Genomic DNA, 23,327 nt, shown 5'->3' with positions numbered 1-23,327 from the left:
TACTGATATCTGCAACGTAATTTTTACTCGTCAAAACTATAGTTACAGATATCTGTCATTCAGTTTTTACTCAGAATGAAGTCACTGTTGTACGTAATTCAATTTTTACTCTTAGAACGACGTGACTTTCGCCATTCATGTGTAAGTCAATCATGAAATATCTCATTTTGTACAATAACCAAAGTTGTACATGCAAATTATTTTGGTCAGAAGACAATAAAAGCACATTTTAATAAGATTTCTTAACAAAACACAAGGGTTAATTGAACGTGTGGGGGCATAACTGTACAGTGAAGTAACATTTGGGAGCCATTTTCAGACAAACGTTTACATTAGACCCAGAAAGTCTCCAGCAGGGAGACGTCTGTGGCTGATTACCCTGGCATTACATGGACGCTTGGTACGGAGAAAGCTCATGACCATGGCGTGTCTGCCACCGCAAATAAACTTCTCAAGACCCTCATGTGAGACCTGCGCTTGTGGAGCTCACAATAAACGAACACGCCGAATAACTGGCTGTTATTTTTACTGTGTGAAATTACAGAGCGTCGTAAGCAGGAGGGGCCGTGACAGGAGCTACAGGCGCGTTGGTTAAAAAGCGCGGTGGAGAGTTTTTAACCAGCAGCGCTTCCTCTTGTCTCTGTGTGTTTCCTGTTGGACGCGAGACAGGACATAGGAGGGGGAGAAAGAGAGGGAGAGACAAAGAGGACCAGAGCGACAACCGGCCTCATACATCCACGACTCTGCTGCACGTTGTCAGACACATCTGCACCGGAGACAGATTGTTGCACCGCTTCGACCACCAGCGGTTTGATTCTGCAGGAAAGACAGCGCGTTTGAACAGGGTGAGGAGAAGCACGTTTTCTCGTATGTCACTTGACACATAGTTCAAGCTTTTAAACTTGTCCTATACCTTTTTCATTTTAAAACGGATGTTTTAAAATAAAAGAATGAAAACATGTTTAGATCAAGTTTAGTCTTTGTGTGCGTGTGCTGCTCATAACAATATTCACGATATACCAGTTAAAATATTGGTTTAATTAACTGTAGGGCAGCAACTTATTTACTTTAAACCTAATAATGACACCCTCAGCCATCCCGATTCATACGCAAATGGAGAATATTCAGTTTACTTTCATCAAGGAGCAAATAAATCAGAAATAGGGATGTATGATATCAGGAACATTATATACATATTTTATTTGATCATGTTTTTCTAACAAATACAATGTTTGAAGAAGCTGAAATCATATGATGAGTTGTCAAAATATTATGACCACTAATTGGTTGATTGTTGCAGGTCTAAACCAGGATGAATAGAGCCAAACAGACATGTTAGGGGAGAAAAGACAGACACAATAACAACACATGGTTCACTGAGTATTTATAAATATATGCACATTATATAAATCCATTGATCGATTTTTCCAGAAGCTGCAGTCATGCCTCACATACAGGACACAAGACACTGCTTGCCCTCAGTGACTAAATGATGAATAATTGTAAATTTGGGTGGATAAAAGCTTGTACGCCCTGAGGCTACAGGCTTTGTGAGCTGCTGTGATAATAAGGAAGTGATACAGAAAATCTCAGTGGGAGCGATTCAACACATCAGCTGTTAATAGTCCAGATCTAGAATATCATTATCATAGTCCTTAACAATGTCCTTTTCTAATGTTCACTGTTCATGCCATGATTCATTTAGGCTGTTCATCATTTTAATTCATTCACTGGCTCCAGCTTCTGGAACATCTGCTTTTGCTGTTTTTCGCTGCTTTGTATGATTGCTAATTGGGTTTTTGGTGTGTTGCTATAAAACATATGATGTTATATCAGTATGTATCTTCTGGAAAAGCATGATATGCAGCTTTATTTCATTTATTAAAGATTTACCTGTCAGCATGAATGAAAATAAGGATGGAGGCATTCCTAGCGATCAGGTGGGAGACTTGTTGTGATTGCTTGGCGCAGATAATCCGAGAGCAGACTCAGATTACCCCCAACATGAATGTTTGTTTTAGTGAGAGCCAGATCAGACATGCTGACTGTCTGTCATCTCTTCACTCTGCTCTGACATCATTAACCCTGTGTTTGCTATGGGGCATTTACAGCTGCAGGTGCTGGGGGGTGTTTATTTTGTGGACATGGCAAATGGGTCAGAGGTAGTTCGGTAGCTCCAGCTTACCCCCCCACCCTGCAGGAAAGCCTCCATTTTGCTTGGAAAAACAAAAGCTTAAAATGATGTTAAAAACTGGCTTCTAATTTGCTGTGCTCAAATGGTTTATGATATTTAGTTTAGTGTCACACAAACAAATTTAACAAATTTAAACATTTAAGCTACTGGAATATGAATTTTATGTTTTCCCTTAGCGCAGCCACAGATGCAGATCCAGCTGCTGTGGCTGGTGGCTGCAAACCAAACCACAGGATAAACTCTTGTATCAGTTATCAAGTATGTTCAGTTTGATGATAAGTGCTCAAATATTTTTTGTAAAACATTACTACACATTGATTTATACACTTGGGCATGTTTTAGGGAACAGAACACTGCGGGGCAGATGTTTATAGCCACTTTACTAAAACCAAATCTGATTATCTATGTTTCTTAATCCTGTTGTTTTGTTCAGGTTCTTTCTGCCCCCGTTCAATGGTATTGTATTTGTTGGCATGTGTCATTGCCCCGACTCTCGTCCTGGCTTGTTTCCGAAAAAAAGTTGCTCAACGTTTACTAGCCTTTATTAGTCACAGTGAATAACTCGGAGTTTCTATTTCATTTCCAGGCAACAATGAAGATTCTCCTGCCTCTGGTAATCCTTCAGCTGCTCTTGGCTCCGGCGCTCATGGTAAACTCTCATTGGATCCAAGAATTAATACAAGTCCACGTCTTTTCAGAACTCTGCCATTTTTCAAAACATCTACTTTTTTTCTTTGTCTCTTTTGAGTCTGTGTAGTTTGTACACTAACTTTGGTTTGATATAGAGCTTGAACTTTAACTAAATAATCAATCTGTTGATCAACAGAGAATGAATAAACAACTCTCAAATCTGTTTCATACAATAATCTTGAGTCATGTTCAAGCACTGGATAAAAAATGACTTACAAGAGTTGTTTTCTAAGCAACTACAGCTTCTGAAATGGATTGGAAGGAGTTTGTGAATTCCTTGTCAGAAGAATGTTTTGTAAATGTTTAGTTTAATGACATCATCTTCATCATTTGTTCTGATGTTGTATTAATGATTAATGGAGAACATAGTTGTCCAGATTAAGAGTAAACTCAAGGAACTGAAACGGGATTGTAGGTTATAGATTATGAAATGAATGTTTCATGTGCTAACACATGATTTAGGATAAATGATCTGCTGAAACCATTTAATCAGCCTCCAGTGTTTCCTTTAAAAGGAAAGCAAAGAAAATGACATGATAACAAATGTTCTTGTTGATTTCTTTGCTGGTGTGTTTTTCCAGTATGGATTACTGGGACTCGTGGGCTCCTTATGGAGAATGCAGCCGTAGCTGTGGCAGCGGAGTGACCATGAGAACCAGACGTTGTATCACTCACAGGTAAAACTCCTGCTTTTAGGGTCATCTGTGTTTATCTACATTTATAAATACACACACACACACACACACACACACTGCACTTTAACTCACAGTTGGACTCACTGTTAGAAGCGCTGCCCTTTGTGAGGCCCCCAAACTCACACACTCTATTTCTTTCCTCTCTGAATAAAGTTAATTGTGAGGTTGACTGGCACAGACTGTATCTTGATTGTAAAAGAATGCCTTGAAGTCACTGGACATGGTCTTGCCTCCAAAACAGACTGTAGGCAGGGAGGAACCTTTTAAAGGGCTTCTCATCACTGGGTGTTGGCCATCAGCTGCGAAAGAGAGTAAACATTTCTATCTGCCTGAAATTTTTTTACATAACTTCATGCTTTTACTTTGCTGCAGAAGTATATCGTTGTTGTTTTTTTTGAAAATGGTTTCTCGCCATTCTGTGGTTTGTTTGAAATGTGTCTCACTTTATAGGACAGATTGTTTTTGTAGCTGCTTGAAATTGAGCCACACTGTCACTACTATCGGTTCAGTGGTTCTCAATCTCAGGTTCTGCCACCCAAAGTGTGTTCATCTTTTCAGCTGGTCCTTGGTTTTATTGTGAAATGTTGAATAACTGTGACAATAGCTTTTACAAAAAAAAAATATGTGTATCCTGTAGAAAAAATACCATATCTCCGTTTGAAATATTAAAAAGAAGAAGTATTTTATAGAATATAATGTAAATATTTGAATAAAATACTCAGAAGTGCAGTCACTTTCCACCACTGCCCAGAATGTCTAATTAAAGGTGCTAAACATCATCATTCACGTTCTGTGTTTACAGTTTGAAAATGCTGAGCACGGGGAGAAGCTGGGCGTAGAGAACAACTTAGAGTTTGATTAGTTTTGGATGAAATAGGACCGCCAGATAGAACATGTTTCCCCAACATGTCTGAACAGTTTTCTGATTTCTTATTTCATATTTTAATGCATTCACGCGGGCTCAAAATAGTTTTTTCACATTGAAAGTGTGAAACATTATATTGAGAAAGTATGAAGCTCTTAGAAAAGCAATGTTTGATGTTGGTTTTCAACATGTCCATGCAGCCAGTCAGTGAGTCAGACAGACAGCCTGTTATTGAGTGTCCTCATCCCATGAAATGATGAGTAAGTTGTAAGAAGTCATGCCCAATGCTGCTGAACTTGATAAACACTGTCATGTCTTCTTTCTCTGAATTACACCTTTTAAATATCATAATTTGACTGGCTGAATCATCAACTTACCAGACTGTCATCAAAATGACTCATATTTCAAAACGAGTGATCGTCTGTAAATTGGGGTGGTCATTTTGGTCCCACACACACTTCCCGTAAGTATATGACTTTTTGATGAAGCAGATTTTTTAAGTTCCTGGGTGAAAAGTTGAGGAGTGGATGTTTGGACATGTTTTAGTTTCAGTTTTAGCTCCGCAGACAGGAGCGTGTCTTGTGTTGAGGCTGAAGGGCAGGTGACTTATCAGCATGGCTGGAAGGGAAGGCAGCAAAACAACAACCTGTTGTTACAAGGTTCACAGTCATGCATGTTTGGGTTCATCAGAGTTGCTGTTGAGTCTGAGTTTTTTTTTTTATAGGCACAGATTAAGTAGGAATGCTATTTGATGTCAGAGCTGAAACTGGGTGTTTATGAATTCTCAGACAGTTTGTATGCATTTCATCAAATCATTACCAGCTTCTGTATCACAGGGATGAATCTAGGAAAACTTGTAATGTCTCCGTATGGTTATTCACTCAGTCATTGTCTACCGCTTTGTCCTCATGCAAACTCCACACAGAAAGGTTTTTGAACTGGTGACCCTCTTGCTGTGAGGCAATAGCACTAGCTGCTGTTAACTGTCATTCAGTCACTTTTTGCTATATTCCTGTCTCCACTGCTACCATTATCATTGCCCTCCTTGCTCGCTTTGTATGAAACACCAGAACTTAAATAGCATGTGTGATTTACTGTGTCTTTATCTAGATCATCTATGTAATAAAGCGTGTTTCAATCACGCTCCATCTTCTTCTACATTACAGGACTGATGGAGGACACAACTGTGTTGGGCCAGAGAAGTCCTATAGCTCCTGCAGCATCCAGGTGTGCAAACAAAACGTATTTTTGGCTGGTGAACGTGCTTATAGTTGAATGAGATCAGTATGAACATAGATTAAGGTATCATCTGTAAATATATAAATATCTGCTGACACAATCCAGATATAATATTTTTCACTAGTCCTGTTTATTAAATGTTTTACTGGAGGTTTTTGCACTGAATTGACTCTCACTGTTCCCCTCAGGACTGTCCAGAGGGATCCAAGGATTTCCGTGAAGAGCAGTGCTCTCAGTTTGATGGCATAGACTTCCAGGGCAAACGCTACAAGTGGCTGCCATATTATGGAGGTCAGAAGCTAAGTGGAGTGCATGGGTTTGACTGGCCAAATATTGATGTTAGGTGGTCATATTAACTCATGAGAAATTCTCATACCTGACAGCTGAGAACCCCTGTGAGCTGAACTGTATGCCAAGAGGAGAGAACTTTTACTATCGCCACCGCAGCACTGTGGTCGATGGTACACCGTGTCACCCAGGACGGAGGGACGTTTGTGTGGGCGGAGTCTGCAAGGTAGGACATGAAAAAAAAAACTGCTGAAGAAAACATTAACAGCCGTCTCACCTCCACTCTGCTCTCAAGAATTGTCTTTTTCAAAGTTATTGTTTCACTCTCCATGTTTGGTATGGTGGAAGACAGTGGCGAACTGTGAGCACTACATCTGGGCCTTCACCTCAGCCATCTTTGCAGAGAAAATAAATAATCGCGGAAAAAAAGCAACAGTATGATTCATTGAAAGCAATTGCAATTCTTTAATTAACGATGACAAGGATGTAAACAAATAGACCATAACATCAATAACATTCCCCGCAACACGATACATTCTCAACATGAACTTCATAAAACTGGAGACCATTATGGCTACATAGTTGAAATTAAATAAACATACTCAGTGCAAACATAGCCAAAATCTGGAAATATAAAATGAGGTCACCCCGTGACACTGCTGACACCGGCGCTCATTTCATCACCATGGACAGCGCTATGAAATCACGGCGCACAACAAACCATACAAACAAATAAATTCAAGCTGGTAATACAAAGACTATTTTTGTGAAAGTGACAAAAGTGACGCCCTTGATGTGGCTTACAACATAGGCCTACCTTACATGAAAACAAATCCATTCATCGGTCTTTCCTTGTGAAGTGGGCGATGGCAGTGTCGTAAAGTTTGTCTTTTGACTTGAGCTCCAAAATAAGTCGTTTGTCTATGGACATCAGTACCAAAGCTCCCATACAATCCTGTCTGGTACTGTGTCTGTCCAGTACTGTGTCTGGCGTGCGATTATTTCAGTAGAGCACAAAGATAATCCACAATTTTAAATCCTACAACAACTGTTCACTTAATCTGGAGCGGAGAAGTGCGGAAAAATTTCACATGTGTTTCCGCCCGGTCTCGAACCGGGGACCTTTCGCGTGTTAGGCGAACGTGATAACCACTACACTACGGAAACTGGTGACTGCTGAATGTTCCTACGATGGCAGGTTCGTAAAGTTTGTCCTTTGACTTGAGCTCCAAAAGGAGTCCTTTCTCTATGGACATAGGGTATATATTTTGGTCCAGAATTAATGTTGGGTCTTCTCTGAAGGTGTAGAAGGTCCTGAAGGTTCCCCACTGGTAGAAGACATGTTACACCCGATTGTTGTTGGGTAAAAAAATCCAGTTTTGAACCATGAACACTGATGGGCAGTAATTGAATTAGCAGAAAGAATATAATTAGTAGCTTGTAGCAAGTAGCTTGACCAACACTGCCCATGAATGAGACTAAACAAAAAGTTCACATCTGCAACTTTTCCTTCTCCAGCGTCTGGGCTGTGACAACATGTTGGAGTCTTCTCAGCAGGAAGACCCCTGCCTGCAGTGTGGGGGCAGCGGACAGTCCTGCTACAGCGTCAAGAACAGCTTTTCTGTACGAGACCTGCCAACTGGTACGATAGACATATTTGATCACAGACTTTCCTTTCACTGACGAACCAGAAACCTCTGACAGGAACGTGATATCTTACCCAGTAAAATAACATCAAGCATCACAATACACTTAATGGCAAAATTGAAAAAATCCATCCATCTTCTACCGCTTTGTCCTCCACCGGAGGGTCGTGGGGGCTGCTATGCCAATTTCAGCTGACATAGGGCGATAGGCAGGGCTCACCCTGGACAGCTTGCCAGTCCATCACAGGGACAGACAAACTACCATCCACTCTTTCATTCACACCCGCAGTTTATTTTAAGTCTCCAATTTACTCCAAATTGAATTCCAATATTGCATGTCACCATGTGGCCCCTGAAACATAGGGATAGCAGTGTTAATTTATTTAAATTCAAATAATCGAATCTTTCAAAATTAGAATATATTATATATTAGAATATATATATTTGGCCTTTTTCTCCAAAAGCAGATGTAATGACTATTTTAGCAGTTTAGCTCCATTCACCACATCTGTCCTGTAGGTGAAGCCAATTTCTATACAACTGCATTATTGAGAAGTAGGCAGGCTTGTTTAGATCAGCTCTGACTGCAGGTTTTTTTTTGTTTCTGTTGCGTGAAACCCTTGCGTTAACTTTTCATCCCAGGCTACAACCAGATGTTCGTCATCCCTGTTGGAGCCACCACCATCAGCATCAGAGAAACAGTGGCCACGCGCAACTACATCGGTAAGAGTGTCGACTTACGAATCAGAAAACTTGTTTATTTCATACTTTGTACAGAATTGTACCATATAAATGTGAAACATTTCTGCATCTTCAGCTATCAAGAACCTGCGTGGGGAGTACTACCTCAATGGCCACTGGGTAATTGAGTTTTCTAGGGCAACACCGATTGCTGGCACCATGTTGTACTACCAACGTGGTGCTGAGGGCGACAACGTGCCTGAAACCATCATCGGCCGCGGTCCGACCACTGAACCTCTTGTTGTTGAGGTAAGATCACACTTTTTTCTGACAAAGATTTAACTCGTCACACGCCACAGTATAAAATGCTGTAAAATAGGGCTGCATGATACATCGGTAAAAACTACATGCGATCTCATTTCAAAATGACAATGATTCTTCTGCATTTTATTTCACGAGCTTAATCGCAAATAAACAATTCTATTTTCCTATTTGTTAAATGATAAGATTTTAGACATTTCCTTGCTAAATGTTGGAGATTAACCCACATTTTCAGTATGGTTAAGTCTTTTTAACTGATCCACAGTTCGGCATTGTTCGGTTTGAGTCTTGTGCCTCAAACCGAAGGCACAAGCTAGTGGAGCTAGTGGAAACACACCACATGCCACTACAATAATAATAACAACAATAAAAATAAGCCTATTATGCATGGCTATGCCTAAATAAGTCACACTGTTTAGCACTTGTCAATGCCTAATTGAATATTTCTAATCTTTAGTTCACAAGTGCAATAAACATTTAGATCTGTAAAAAAAATTGTGCCAGAGAGTCATGATCTCAATTATAAGTAATACAATCGTGATTCACATTTTTTCCAGAATCATGCAATCATCCAGTTTAGTTTGGGGACTCATTTTGTAATACTGTCAAATGAACACAACCAATATACAAATAAAAAAGATAGGAGCATATTTTCTTTATACTACATTATTTCTATCTTTACAGCCATTACTGTAAAACAAACCAGACATTTCCATTATGTTGGATGCATTTAATTTAATTCTAAGCATTCAAAACATATACACACAAATGTTATGTATGAAGCTGGAAGAAATTCTGCAATTTCATATGAAAACACTGTAGTTTCCAACCCAGTCTCTTTCAGTCGAGATTATTTTACATGGAAAGTGAAGAACACGTACTCATAGCTGGTTGGTCATGATTTCATGGTTGATTATTTAACTTTATGTACAACCTTCAATCCTCAGCTGATCAGCCAGGAGCCAAACCAAGGGGTGGAGTATGAATTTTACCTTCCTAATGGACGCTCCAGACAAGGCTACTACTGGAGTTTTGGATCCTGGTCGACCTGCAGCAGAGAGTGTGCTTCAGGTTAGATCATCATACGCATATCTCTTTGTTTGAAGCCGTATAATCATCTTGAAGATTAAAACAATTCATTTCCCCGTCTTTTTCTTCATCAGGCTACCAGTCTCGGTCGGTCTTCTGCACCATCGATAATGAAGCCTATTCTGACCATCTCTGTGCATCTCTGCCAAGGCCACAGTCCAACCGCACATGTAACCCCCACCCATGCCCAGAGGTCCACAGGTAAATTACAGACAAATCAGTTTTTTTGAGAACAGTTTTTGACTGGTATTGGTGTGTTATGACTTATGACTGTGTAAAAGGATGGCGTACCTGTATCCACACAAAGACCTAGGGCCTATGATATCAGGTGAACCCGGGCCTGTAGTCGTATTATTTCGATTTAGATAACTGGGATTTGAGGTTTGGAACCATTCATTTCACTAATCACTGCTGATCTCCTATTTCTTTAGATATGTTTTAATAATTTTTTTTTCATATAGAGCAAAGAAACCAGAACATTTTCACATACACGAAACTGAAAAAACTTGTTTTAATTGATTTAAAAACACTCAAACTTATTAATCCACAATCAAAATAATTGATAAAATAGTTAGCAATTAATAGTCAATTAGTTGTCTAATTGTTGCAGCCCTAGTTTAGTGTTGATGCTGCTCCAAGATAGTGCTCAACTAATCATAATCAAACATTTATTGTCCCATTTATTAACACATTTTTGATTTTGGAATGTCACACTTTCCAACAACAGAACTCCACAAGTGCAACCCCTGATTTCTGTCTTCTGTCTCTCATCCTTGATTTTCCAAGCTGGAAAACCGGCGAGTGGAATCTCTGCTCTGTTACCTGTGGTGGAGGCTCTCAGGTGCGCAGCGTGCAGTGCACCTCCCACGATGCGTCAGGGCCCCGTGTGGTCGAGGACGCCGTTTGTGCTGCCTACACCGAGGCCCCTCCATCTCTGCAGACCTGCAACATGCACAGATGTGCCGAGTATCGTGTGACCAACTGGAGTGCGGTGAGTGAACTGTGCTTCAGTGTGAGTGATAATCATCGTTAACTGCCTGTATGTTAACACTCAGTCAGAGTTAGAAATAGAACAAATACATAAAAACTGAGTATTTAGTTACTACACAAGTCTTATAATAATATATATAATATAGATTGTTTCATATCTTGTCTCAATGGATATTTCTTTTTAATATCGTTTGAAATGAGATGAAATTGTTTTTATATTAACACCAGATGAGGGCACATTTAAATAACAAATTAAAGCATCGAATTACATAAATGTCTTTTTAAAACATGCCACTCTTAAAACAAGTTATATTATGTGATAAACAGCTGTGACCAAAGGTTGGTTCTTAAATCCTGTGTGGGAAAATCTCTGTGGGTGTGGGTGTGTGTGTGCGCAGTGCTCTGTGACCTGCGGTTCAGGTGAACAGACCAGAGAAGTGACCTGTGTGGGTTCAGGTGGGATGATGCTGGAGGAAGCGTCCTGCAGGAAATTGCTCCGTCCTCTTACTGTCCAACCCTGTGAGATGGCCGCCTGTCCCAGACAGATCAGCTGGCACGTTGGCGAGTGGGGACTGGTGAGTGTGGCGGACAACAGTGAACACACACAACACAGTGCAGTCGTTTTAGGTCAATATTCAATCTCATTTTCTCTGCAGTGTTCTAAGAGCTGTGGCTCAGGTTCTCGAGAGCGCCAGGTGATCTGCTCAGACCCAGAGAGGAACCTGTATCCTGTGGACCAGTGTGACGCCCACCCTAAACCCTCCACAGTGGGGCGCTGCAACCCACAGGCCTGCTTCAGACCACAGGGTCAGTCACCAACACTGGATCCTAAATTGAACCAATATATGTCAAAATCACCAAAAACTTTAAACATTCTCTTAATCCTGCAGGAGGATTAACTTTTATGACTGCAAATCGCGCAAATTGTGCTCAAATTAAAACATTTTATATGAGTATTTCAAGTCACTACAGGGTAAAACGAATGAATTTGTAATCTCATTACACGGAAAAATGGATGAAGACAGCAGTCATCATAGTTTGAGCCTGCATCAATATAATTTAGCGACTCACCTCCATAATAAATTGAGCTGTTATTGGTTTGTATTTGTTCTGTGTGCAGTTGTCCCCAGCATCCAGGACCCACGCGGTCATGACAACACTCAGACTGTGTTCCAGCCGTATGTGCCAGATCACGCGACAGGTAAGTGTCCAACTCTACAGCTTCTAAAAAATAAAAGAAAGACTTTTAAATCAGTGTGTTGATGGATAAACCACTTTTGGAATTTGAAATCTTTCCAATGACTTTGTTCTTAAGCAAACAAACAAAGGTTTTGTCAAGAGCGTTACGATCAAAATGTTAGTAGGTGTGACTGTACCTTCCTCCTCCTCCTCCTCCTCCCTAACATCACTCCATTCTCTTTGTCCCAGTCAGCCCTCTGGGCCTCCTCCTCTGTCCCAGGCCTGATTGACATGTTTTCTGGGGTCACTGGACTTTGTCAGCCTGATTAAAATATTTCAGAGGCAATGAAGTGTGCCGTGTGTCAGAGGTCTTGTGTGTCCTCACTTCTTATTATCTGATTAATGTGTGTACGTCGTGTTTCAGTGCTTTTTTTTGTCTGAAAACAAACATGGTTTCTTTGTGTTTTTTCTTGTGTTTCTTTTGTGTTTGAGATTTGTGTGAAATCTGACTGTGTGGCCTCAGGCACAAACGCTTAGACTCCTCGATTGCTATGTCCACTTTTCTATTTTAAAACAGGTCGACTGTGGGGTCTAGTGTAAATTTACAGTGTGTGAATTCCCCTCCATGTTGTTTTCATCCCAGTCCGCAGACCAGAGACGGACCCGACCCAGACCAACACGGTCCACGACCCCCATAGCTCCGCCCCTGCTCTCCACTGCAGCCAGTCTTATTATGGTTGCTGTCCAGACGGACACACTTCAGCCGGAGGTCCCGAGAGTCTGGGCTGCCCACTGGCCCCAGCTCCCATTCCGACCCAGCCAGCCTGCATCCAGACCAGGTATCAAACCTGTCATTACACTGTGGTTGAGGTCACATATAGAGGCAGTTTTAGTCTGAAGCCCCTTTTACACATTGTTGTCGTGCCATTATGCCACGCAGTCCAGATGTCTGTGTAAAAGAGACAACCAGAAAGTGTGGTGCTGCATGTCACGCCTCTGGTTATGTAAAGCTGTAAAATCACACACAGGGCCAGAAATATGCCAGTTCAGTGTAGACAAAAACATAATAAGGGGTTTTCTTGAAGGGAACTTAGTGGGTGTCGAAGTTTTCGTTTCTCTCTCGTTGTCGTTCCACAGTCAACCGCCGCAATTACCACCAAACAACCAGGTTGAAGTTGAGGTTCTCTTACAAAAAGGAAAGCTATGCTGAGGTCAGACTACATGTTGTAATCATGATTGTAGCTGGATCTGGCACATGTAGGGATTTCTGGCGTGGTAGTGCCCTGAAAATCAAGCTGTTCTTCTCTCCTTTTGTAGGTGTTCAGACCTTCCCATGAGGCCACAGTCCTATTTTATTTACCAATGCAGACAAAAAGACTTACTTTATGCAGAACTTTCAGGAAAAACTGTTTAATTTCTTGGTACTTCTTGTCTTTTTGTCCTAATTATCAGTTATGGCTGCTGCCAAGACGGTGTGACGGCTGCTCAGGGCCTCAACAAGGAGGGATGTGAAGAGTTTGTGGCCCTTGCACCAACTGTAAGCAACTGCTATTTGTTTTATGTTGAGTTTCATAGTGTTTTTAAATAGTTTAAAGTAATAAAAACAAAGCGATGTTCATGTGTGGACAAAGACTGGCGCTTTTGTTGTTTACTCTTCAACAAGAAAGTAATGATGTGACAACTAATGAACCTTAGTGTCAAAGAGCGAAATAGACCAAAAGGTCTGAGTGAATCTGATATTTTACATTTTCTTTTATATTTCCTGATTTTTTATGGTTCTTTTTGACATGTTTCCTTAGGTTGCTCCTTCTCTCCCCACTGAGAATGCAGTTCAGTGCAGAACCACCACCTACGGTTGCTGCTACGACCGCACCTCGATTGCAGCAGGACCCAACGGAGAAGGCTGCCCTGACCCACCGAACCACAGTAAGAGAACTCTCTTATCGTTTTTTTAATTTTTTAAACCCTCCTCGAAAAAAAGTGTTCAGTCATGTGATTGATTTACAGTAGTCATAAGCCTTATCAGGCGATCTTGGTATGTTTCCCGATATCCAGTAATGTATTTAAAGCCAATATTGTCCAATACTGATATCTAGGGCTGCAACTAACGATTATTTTCATAATAGATTAATCTGTCGATTATTTTCTTGATTAATCGGCTAATTGTTTGGTCCATAAAATATCAAAAAACCTTAAAAAATGTTGATCGGTGTTCCTCAAACCTGGAAATGATGATGTTCTCAAATGTCGTGTTTTGTCCACAAACCAAAATTATTAATGTTTAATGGTTTCTTTGTTATCCAGAGCAAAGAAATTACGAAAATACTCACATTTAAGAAGCTTTAACAATCGGAAATCTTGTGTTAAATCACGGAAAAAGCTTTAAACTGATGAATCGATTATCAAAATAGTTGTCGATTAATAATCGATTCATCCATTAATTGCTTCCGCTCTACTGATATCGTGACAATACCAGACACACTTCATTTATTAAATCTGTTCCTTGTTCCTGCTTGTATACTTGTACTTGTATACTGGGACAAGAACAGTGGTTCATGGCGTAAATGGGGTAACTGCATGGAAACATGCTGAGTGATATTTGTAGTTCAGACTGTGATGCAGAGATTTCATGCTTGTAACTTCACCTCCCCCCGTTTCTTTACTGTAGTTGAGCGCTCCATCTGCTCCCTGCCTCGTGCTGCCGGCTCCTGCAGCCAGTGGATATCGCGCTACCACTACAACGTCATCACCTCCAAGTGTGTTCACTTCTGGTATGGAAGTTGCCACGGCAACAGCAACAACTTCATGACCCGGGCCGAGTGTCAGAGGGCATGTGAGGTGCCTGCACCGAGCCATCAGGTCCCGAGGCCTGTAGATCCTGCTGGACAGCCAACACCTAGAAGAGAATCTACCCCGAGAGGAGGATCCACATCCGGAGGGTCACACAACATGGGGGGGGTTTTCACAGTCCAGGGAGGTCAGACCAGAGGCAACAGCAGACAGGCAACAAGTGCTGCCACCAATGCACACAGAGCTAGAATCTATCTTCGGGGACGCCGGCCTTCATCCGTCACCGCCGCTCAGCACAGCAGCCCAGCTGCGAGGTAAGAGCCCGGGGACACCGGGAGCTCAGTACCTGCTCCAGTCCTGCCACCACTGCTTATTCCCACTGAAGAATCCCCACTCTGCCTTACTCTGGCTCTGAGTGCAGCCAGAGAGTGAGCTGAAGGAGACTGAACCCCCAAAACAAAGACTAATTATCTCTGATGATGAAGTTACTATAGCCCCTTTTCCACCTCTGGTCCCAGCTCGCCTCGCCTTGGCACGGCATGGTTTAGGTTGTTTTTCCACTACAAAATAGTACCTAGTCAACGTGGAGTCAGTTAAATAAAAATATTTGTTCAGTACTTCCTCCCTGATCGGAGCACAGACTCCGTCTGACACTAAAATACAGCGGCAGGATTTGTGATGACTGTCGCTAAATACACCAGACTCCTCTGTTAAATATTGGTACAAAAAAAAGTACCAGGTACTATCGTTAGTGGAAATGCAAAATAACCGCTCTGTGCCGAGTCGAGCCATTATGTTATCATACTTTCTTCGATTTCCAGGACATGACAAATCAGATCCGGAATACACCGCAAACATTTTGAAATAATTCATCAGAAGTCTAAAAGAAATGAAGGAGAATGATTGAATTTGTGAGTTTAAATGTCTGCAGTTAAATCAGCCGTTAAATGAAAAACATCCCATTGTAAAACGCCAAAGGTTTTAAAGGTTTTGAGACAAAATGATCAAACTTAAAGAGGAATTTGTCTCCGAGGCTGAAAGGTTTTTGTGGTTAAACTTGTTACTTCACTGTGGTCATGTTGCAATGAACTCCAGAGCAGTGATTAATAACCCTCTCATCAGATTAATCCGGCTGATGCTTGTAATGGAATCTGGTTTTACGATTATTTTTTTGATTACGTTCAAACATAAACAACAACCTTCATTACTAAGTTGACGTTTACAACTATTCGCAGTCTAAAATGTTTATTATATATATTATATTTTCCCCTCTTCACCCATTAGACGACTCTCTAAATGATCTTGTGAGACACATTTTGAGAATCACTGCTCGGTTGCTACACCAAACAATCATCGTTTTCCTGCTCGGGGGTTGAATTTCTCTCTAAAAATATTAATATTTTTTCTGTGCAACAGAATATCTTTAATGTGCTTTGCTTTATTGTACGCACCATGCTCTTTATGTAGCTTCCCATCGCTCACTGTGCTCCCTGTCACGCCTGCTTTGTTTTCTACCTTTACCTTTAATGTCAGGAGATGTTGGTGACCTCACAGCGACCTTTCCCTCTGTTTCACTGTGTGTGTAGAGTTTACGTTGACCGTCTCGGTGTTTGTTTGTGTCGATTGTTTCACCTGACTGTGTCAGGCGTGTTCTCCGTGTAGGTCAAACCTAATAAAGGTTCCGCTGTGATGCTTCATGTCGTCGTCTGTGTGTTGTGTGTGGGTGCAAACATTCGTGGGTCACTCTCTGGTTCTGTCTTAGCGGTGAGCTGCTTCTGTGGGTTCTGTTTGGTGTCATTGAAATTGTCCTGTGTCGTTGTTGTTTGTGTTGGTGTGTCGTCATTTTCTTCCCCTGTCTTTTCCCTCTTGAGCGTTCAGTGACAAACGTCTGCAGCCATGTTGTGGCCGATCTTTATGTCTGCTGTGGTGACGACTCATGAAAGAACCAACAGTGGAACATAAAGTGACCTTTCTTTTGTTTTTCTCTCTTTCTATTTTTCTTGTTGACATGTCTTTCCAAACTCTTTTATTCTTGCCTTTCTTTCTTTTCCAAATCCCTTTATCATTATTTTCCTCACTTTTTATTTCCACCCTTCTTTTCCTTTCTTTCCTTCTTCCCTCCTTTATGTCCCGTTGCTGTTTTTTCTTCTTCCATTCCTTTCTTTATTCCATCCTTTCTTTCTATCTGTCTTCTCTGTCCCCTTCATTTGTTTTTTTCCCTTATTTATTCATTCATTCTTTTTGCCTCCCTTCTTCCCATCCTTATCTCTCTCTCTCCCTTTCCTTTCTTTTCTCTTTATATTTTCTATTTATTATCCCTTCCTTCCTTTCTTGTTTTCTTCCTCCACCCTTCTCCCTTTCCTTTCCCTTCTCTTAATTCCTTTGTATTCATCTTCCCTTCCTTCCTTCTTCCTTACCATCTTCCCCGTCTCATTTTCTTTCTTTCCTCGTTGTTTGTCTGTTTTCCTTCCCTCTTTCCTTCCTTGTTCCTCCTCCTGTTTCCTCAGTCTGACTCTGGGAGAAGTGACCATTGATAAGTCGGACCCGTCCACAGTGGAGGCGTTGGTGGGTCAGACTGTGGTGCTGCCGTGCAGAGTCAGTCCACCACCGTCCTCCACTGTCATCGTGGAGTGGAGACGAGATGGAGTTCCTCTGTCCACTCACAGGTCAGACACACACACACACACACTCACACAGTTTAAATGAACGGATATTTCTGCTTTTACATATTAATCAGTGTTTTCCTCAGGCATCACCAGCAGCCCAACGGCTCTCTTTTGGTCGGTCCACTCACGAAGCTGGACTCTGGTTGGTTTCTGTGCGTGGCCACGCGGGAACGTGCGCGAGACCATCGCTACATTTACCTTTCTGTCACAGGTAATGTCTCACAATTGTGTCCATTAGTTAGAGAGTGTCTTCAGGCGTCTCCTAAATACTCAAAAGTTTATTGTCATAGAGAAACAAAGAAACCAGAACATGCTGCAGTCGGATAACTTTATTTTATTATTTCAAAAAGCCTCAGTTGATCAGTTGGATATCAAAATGTCAAATAATGCAGTAATTGACAAATCATTGATTTCACCTTACACTTAGATCCTTTTATTTTTTATTTTATTTAAATTAACATTAATTGAACAACTTTTTTTATACAATTTATTGAAAAAAAAACCCCAACCTATTGTATTGAATTGTTCTAACAACCATATATTAATGAATGCATTACTTTCAGGACACAAGTGATTTTTTTTTGTTGTTGTTCTTTTTCTTTCACTGTAAAGGTTTAGTCATTTTCAAGTTATTGAACATTTAGTCACATAAAAGTACATACACAGTAGTGTAGTAATAGTCTTTCTGTTAATCTGACAGTGTCACTATCTCTGTGTCATAGAGGGATCGTCTCCGCTGATTCCCACTTCACTCCCCAGAGACGGTCCTTTCCCTCGGTAAGAAGAATCTCTGCTGTCTGTCCTTAAAGTGGAGGAATTAAAGATATTCGGTCAAATTCTCGTGTGTGATGTTGCTGACGTCAGCTCTGCTTTCCTCCTGTGACTCTTCCTCTCAGGTTCAGCATCGACCGCTCAAGTCCGTCTTTGCTGGAAGTGCGAGGAGGACAGACGGCGAGGATTCCCTGTGTCATTGTCCCTCCCTCTGCTCTGCAGTCAGTCAGCATTCAGTGGACAAAAGATGGACACACTCTCACTCACTCCAGGCAAGTGTCATTCTTCTTTTTAAAGTCACATGATTGTAATCCTGATGCAAAAATGTCTTTGTAACACCTAATATCATTTCCATATTTGGTAAATGAAGTACAGCTTAATTTAGCATGTTATTTAAAACATATCCACGTCATTTATCAAAGGTCCACACAACATTATTCCAGACATAATAACAACAGGCTCCACATGTGAGAGCAGATAACTGACTTGCCTCGTGTGTTGCAGGTTTACCCAGAATCCCGATGGTACCCTGGTGGTTAGCGGTCTGAAGTCTGAGGACTCTGGTGTTTACACGTGTACGGCCTCCAGTCTGCAGCAGCTGGAGCAGAGGCAGCTGCAACTCAAAGTCCAAGGTGTGTTTCACTAAAAACAGCCTGTTGTTTTAGAACCCTACACCAGGCATCACTGATGGATCACTTACTATTTTTAATAACTGATTCATTGGTCTGATAATTAAAACACATGCTTTGATTTCTTCATTTTTTTAGCATCTTAAATGTGAATATTTTTAGGTTTCTTTGCTCGAAATAAAATATTAAAACTGAATAATTTACATGATCATTTTGAGGAACCTTTTCCTCACTCAGACGTTCCATAGGAAGTTTTCCCCTTCCAAAATATATAACATAATAATAATAATACTAATATATAATTTAATAATAGATTTGTTTTGTTTGGTTAATGAAATTTAAACACAAAACACCTTGTGCCTTAGCTGCAGTGCTGTAGATCTTTTAGATTATTTTGTTCTTTTTCATATTTTTAGTATTGACAGTATAGAGCAGTGGTGTCAAACTGGCGGCCCGCAGGCCATATGCGGCCCCCCCAATTGAGTACACGCGGCCCACCACCTAATATCATGTGTTTAAACACAGTTTAATACTAAATATGTTTGCAGTATTTTTTGTAATAGTAATAATAAAACATTCACTTGTAATGATCACAGTATTAAATGTATTGCCTTCAACATTAAATGACATTATTTATTACATATAAATGCTGTAAGCCTTATAGCTGTCCATGTTGTTATTGACTTAGTTTTCGATTTATTTCTCTGTTTTTGATATTCATGGATTTATTCTGCGTCATAAATATGTCATTACGCTGAAATACACATCGTTCCGTATCAAAACAAGCACTTTTACATTGAAATTCTGTGAAATATCATCATGAATATCTTTATTGTGACATCATGACACACCTGCTACTGAACAGTTGTGTTTTTACACTTTTTCTTTCCCCCTCTTGACCAGATTACATGCAGATTACAGATTACATGCTCATTGTTCCCTCAGGTCATTAGAGTTTGACACCTCTGGTATAGACTCATATCATATCTTTACAGATATTGACTGTGTACAACAGAATCAGTTTGGACTCTTTGGGAAATAAGCCTCAGTTACTCCATTATTCACTCACAAGAATGACTTTAAAATGGACCGAACCCCAGTAACCACACCTGGTTGTATGCTGTAGTTCCAAATAGTCACCAGGAGGTGGCAGCAAATCACTCGTTTTATAGGACCCAGTGGAAACTGAACTGATACTGAGACGAAAACAGGTTTTAAAATGAAAAGAAAATGAGAATAAATATTAATTTAGTTTTTTTTTTGATTGTCCAGCCGACCTGAAGATCACGACGGCTCCTAATAACATCCAAGTTGGTGAAGGCAGCACAGCTCTGCTGCCCTGTGTGGTGTCGGGAGACAACATTAACATCGGCTGGTCCAGGTAAAAGAGGATTCTTCATCCTTTTTTAGACCTGATGATGATTAATAAACCTGAGAGCAGCAGGAACAACACTTACAGAGTTTGTTTTCAAATGAAGATATTTACATTTAAAAGGTCTTTTTCTATTATTTAACCAGGAATGATAAGTTGAGATCTCTATAAGAGAGAAAATAGAAAATATCATATTCATCTAAAAGTTATACAGGCGACAGAACAATGAAAGTAGTGAATTAGTTGAGTTAAAGTTCATTTGAAAACATCCAGTGAGCCTAGCTCTATTTTTATGTGTCTGTTTGTGTACTGTTGTTTTTTATGTAGATGTGGAGGATGTGGGTGAGGAGGCTGTGAAGGGAAGGAGGGGGCTGATCTACTCTGAAATGTTTCCATGTGCAGTTTATTCACGCGTTTAAACTGAAAAACAATTTGAAAAAAAAAGAGGATATTTATCAACTGTTGAACTGACACAAATAGGATAAACAAAGGGTCTATTTTTTTATTTGAAAGATATTGGGTTGATAATTGGCTTTCAAAATACAAAATGTCCCTTTTAAATTTAAAATAAGACTTACATGATCAGAAAGACCGAGTATTCTACCTTTTCGTTGTAATGTATTTTGACACTTTTTTGTTTGATCCGTTCATTGGTGTTATTTTTATCTGACCTCAGTGTGTTTCCTGACAGTTTTGTCTTCTTTCATCTTTTCTTCCTGTAACTGTTAACCTGGCGTGTCTGTATGTGTATGTGTGTGTGTGTCTCTGTCTGTGTATGAGGGTTTTTTATTGTGTAAGACAATTTATATTTAAATACATATCACATAAATAAAGTCTGATTGATTGAATTCTAATGAACCTTAAAGAGAGAAACTCTCTTCTACACAGATCACAGGCACTTCTAACTGACTAAATTCTCATTTGGACAGAAATGGCGTCCTGGTGCGCCCGGACGGTCGCGATGTGGTGCTGTCACCTGACGGCAGTCTGATCCTGAACAATGTGAAGCCGTCCGATGAGGGCACGTACACGTGTAACGCGTACACCGGCATCTACTCAGTCAGCGCCACGGCTGAAGTGAAGGTCATTAAAGACACGCAGCAAGGTGAGGATGATCGTACCACGCGTTTGTAACTTTCGGGGACAGCACATTTACTCGGTCGGCGACTTTTTCATGTTAAGTCATGTTGAGTTCTAAGAGACAATTGGTGCTTTTTTCACGATACAGTTCCAGCACGACTCGGCTTTTCCATTAGGGATAGTACGTGGTACCCGAGCAGAGCCCGTACTAAAATGTGACGTCAACAGACTGATTGGTCAGAGAGTGTCATCACAGGAAGAGTCATTAGCGCGACGGTCCGACACAAGAATCAAAGCGAACAATGCCGAACCGTAGATCAGTTAAAAAGACTTAAAAATCCTGAAAACATGCGTTATTCTCCAATATTGAGCAAGGAAATGTCTAAAATCTCAATATTTAACGGAAGACTGTGGTGTATTTAGCGACAGCACTGCTGAAAGCCGGCGATCGTGAGCCGACTCTCAGCCTGTTCAGACGAAAAACTGAACTACTCTTTTTAATGAACCGATTCTAATGATTCACTTACACTGGAAACGACTGCTTCGCTCGTCTCTAGTTTGTGTCACGTATGAAACAGCGTCACAGGAGTTTCATGCAGTCGTGCTATAACCATCCCGCCCACGTTGAGGAGGTTCTATGAAGTACTGGAAAACAACGTGTGGGTGATACCAAACTGAGTCAAGTCGAGCTGATTTAATCACTAACGTTACCTTAATAAATTTCCCCTTAGCACCAACTGACTGGAAGTTAGTAGAGTTGGTGTATAGATATATACTCTATATCTGTATATATATATACACATATATACATATATTTACAGATATATACATATATATGTGCATATATGTATATATGTGTGTATGTATATATGTATATATATATATATATATATATATATATATATATATATATAGATATAAATATATATATATATATATATATATATATATATATATATATATACATACATATTTTCAAACATATTTTCTGGATGTGTTCCAGTAAAGTGAAATAGAAGTAATTATGCTCTATTGTCAATGCCGTAGCATTGTTAAAACAACAAATCTAATGGTGGCCTAAAACCTTTGCACAGTACTGTACACACACATACATACATACATATATACATATATATGTATATAATATATTCATATATATATACATACGTATATATATATACACATATATACATATATATGTATATAATATATACATATATGTATATATATATATATAAGTATGTACAATGTACAGAATGACATGAGCTTGTGTTTTTTGCTGCTGTCGTGGCAGGTGAGGACGTGTCGCCTGACTGCGTGGACCAGCCCGATCTCGCCAACTGTGAGCTGATAGTTTACGCCCGACTTTGCTCCAACACGTACTACTCCAGCTTCTGCTGTGCCAGCTGCACCAGACATTCCCGGAAAAGGAAGAGTGACAGGTTTGAGCGGCTGGGCTAAAGGCCTAAATGTCGCAGAGTGTTACACACAAAAACAAAAAACAAAAAACAAAACCAAAAAACTCTGAACTGCTGCTTTTGCCAAAAGCACTAAGAACACAGGAAATGGACTGCTGGTGTAGATAAATATGTGAAGTATCGTGCCTTTAAATGTTAGTACTGAGGCGGCGTTTTTCTGTCTCACCGTTTAAAATTAACTTATTGCTCTCTGACCTACTGTAGGTTCTCTGTTTTTAAGAGAATCAAAGGGCTTTTATTCTGAAAGGATCGTCTATCAGGAAAGGATTCCTCTGCTTGTCGCTGATTCTGTGACGTACAACGAGCTCTGAGCAGATTGTGCTTTTATTTTGAACCTTTATTATTTTATAATAAAGTCATATTTTGATTAAAAACAAAACACTTGGTGCCACAGGTTTGTCACTAAACATGATGACGCACGTTAAGGTTAAGTTTGTCCATTGTGGGCCACTGTAAAGACAAGCTAAAGCTAAGCGACAGCTCCAGGTGATTGTACACTTGTTTTACACGCTGCATCAATGATGTCAATGAACTAATAGTGTTTATTTATAAGGCAGCAACAATCACAAACACACAAACACATCACAAATCAAATGATTTCTTTGTTACATGGAGCAAAGAAATATCAAAATAGTTGATTAACAGCTGATTCATTTAGTAATAT

The 23,327-nt window shown here is 40.2% G+C and overlaps 1 protein-coding gene and 1 non-coding gene across 2 annotated transcripts; one reads left to right on the top strand and one right to left on the bottom strand.

Annotated features, from left to right (window-relative positions):
- Positions 1–338: 338 nt before the first annotated feature.
- paplna (papilin a, proteoglycan-like sulfated glycoprotein) lies at positions 339–23,268 on the top strand. Its single transcript, XM_044048121.1, has 27 exons — positions 339–845; positions 2,781–2,844; positions 3,459–3,561; positions 5,611–5,671; positions 5,872–5,974; positions 6,067–6,197; positions 7,490–7,613; positions 8,260–8,340; positions 8,435–8,607; positions 9,567–9,690; positions 9,783–9,909; positions 10,495–10,699; positions 11,097–11,273; positions 11,355–11,505; positions 11,819–11,899; positions 12,521–12,716; positions 13,330–13,414; positions 13,677–13,803; positions 14,546–14,981; positions 17,175–17,333; positions 17,417–17,544; positions 18,056–18,110; positions 18,230–18,376; positions 18,609–18,736; positions 20,006–20,114; positions 21,035–21,210; positions 22,480–23,268. The coding sequence occupies exons 2-27, from the start codon at positions 2,787–2,789 to the stop codon at positions 22,644–22,646; spliced, it is 3,612 nt and encodes a 1,203-aa protein (XP_043904056.1). The 5' UTR covers positions 339–845; positions 2,781–2,786; the 3' UTR covers positions 22,647–23,268.
- Positions 7,066–7,138, bottom strand: trnav-aac. The gene has a single exon. It is a non-coding gene; the product is annotated as a tRNA-Val (tRNA).
- Positions 23,269–23,327: the final 59 nt, after the last annotated feature.

Source organism: Solea senegalensis, linkage group LG16 (assembly GCF_019176455.1).
Source record: "Solea senegalensis isolate Sse05_10M linkage group LG16, IFAPA_SoseM_1, whole genome shotgun sequence".
Classification (NCBI taxonomy): Eukaryota; Metazoa; Chordata; class Actinopteri; order Pleuronectiformes; family Soleidae; genus Solea; species Solea senegalensis.
This window is presented reverse-complemented; position numbering and strand designations above follow the sequence as displayed.

Bases quoted from the DNA above. Each gene is read 5' to 3' on its own strand.
- paplna (XM_044048121.1), top strand. From the start codon at position 2,787: ATGAAGATTCTCCTGCCTCTGGTAATCCTTCAGCTGCTCTTGGCTCCG. The intron at 3,562-5,610 runs GTAAAACTCCTG...TCTACATTACAG, and splicing joins AGACGTTGTATCACTCACAG to GACTGATGGAGGACACAACT. The intron at 18,111-18,229 runs GTAAGAAGAATC...TCTTCCTCTCAG, and splicing joins AGAGACGGTCCTTTCCCTCG to GTTCAGCATCGACCGCTCAA.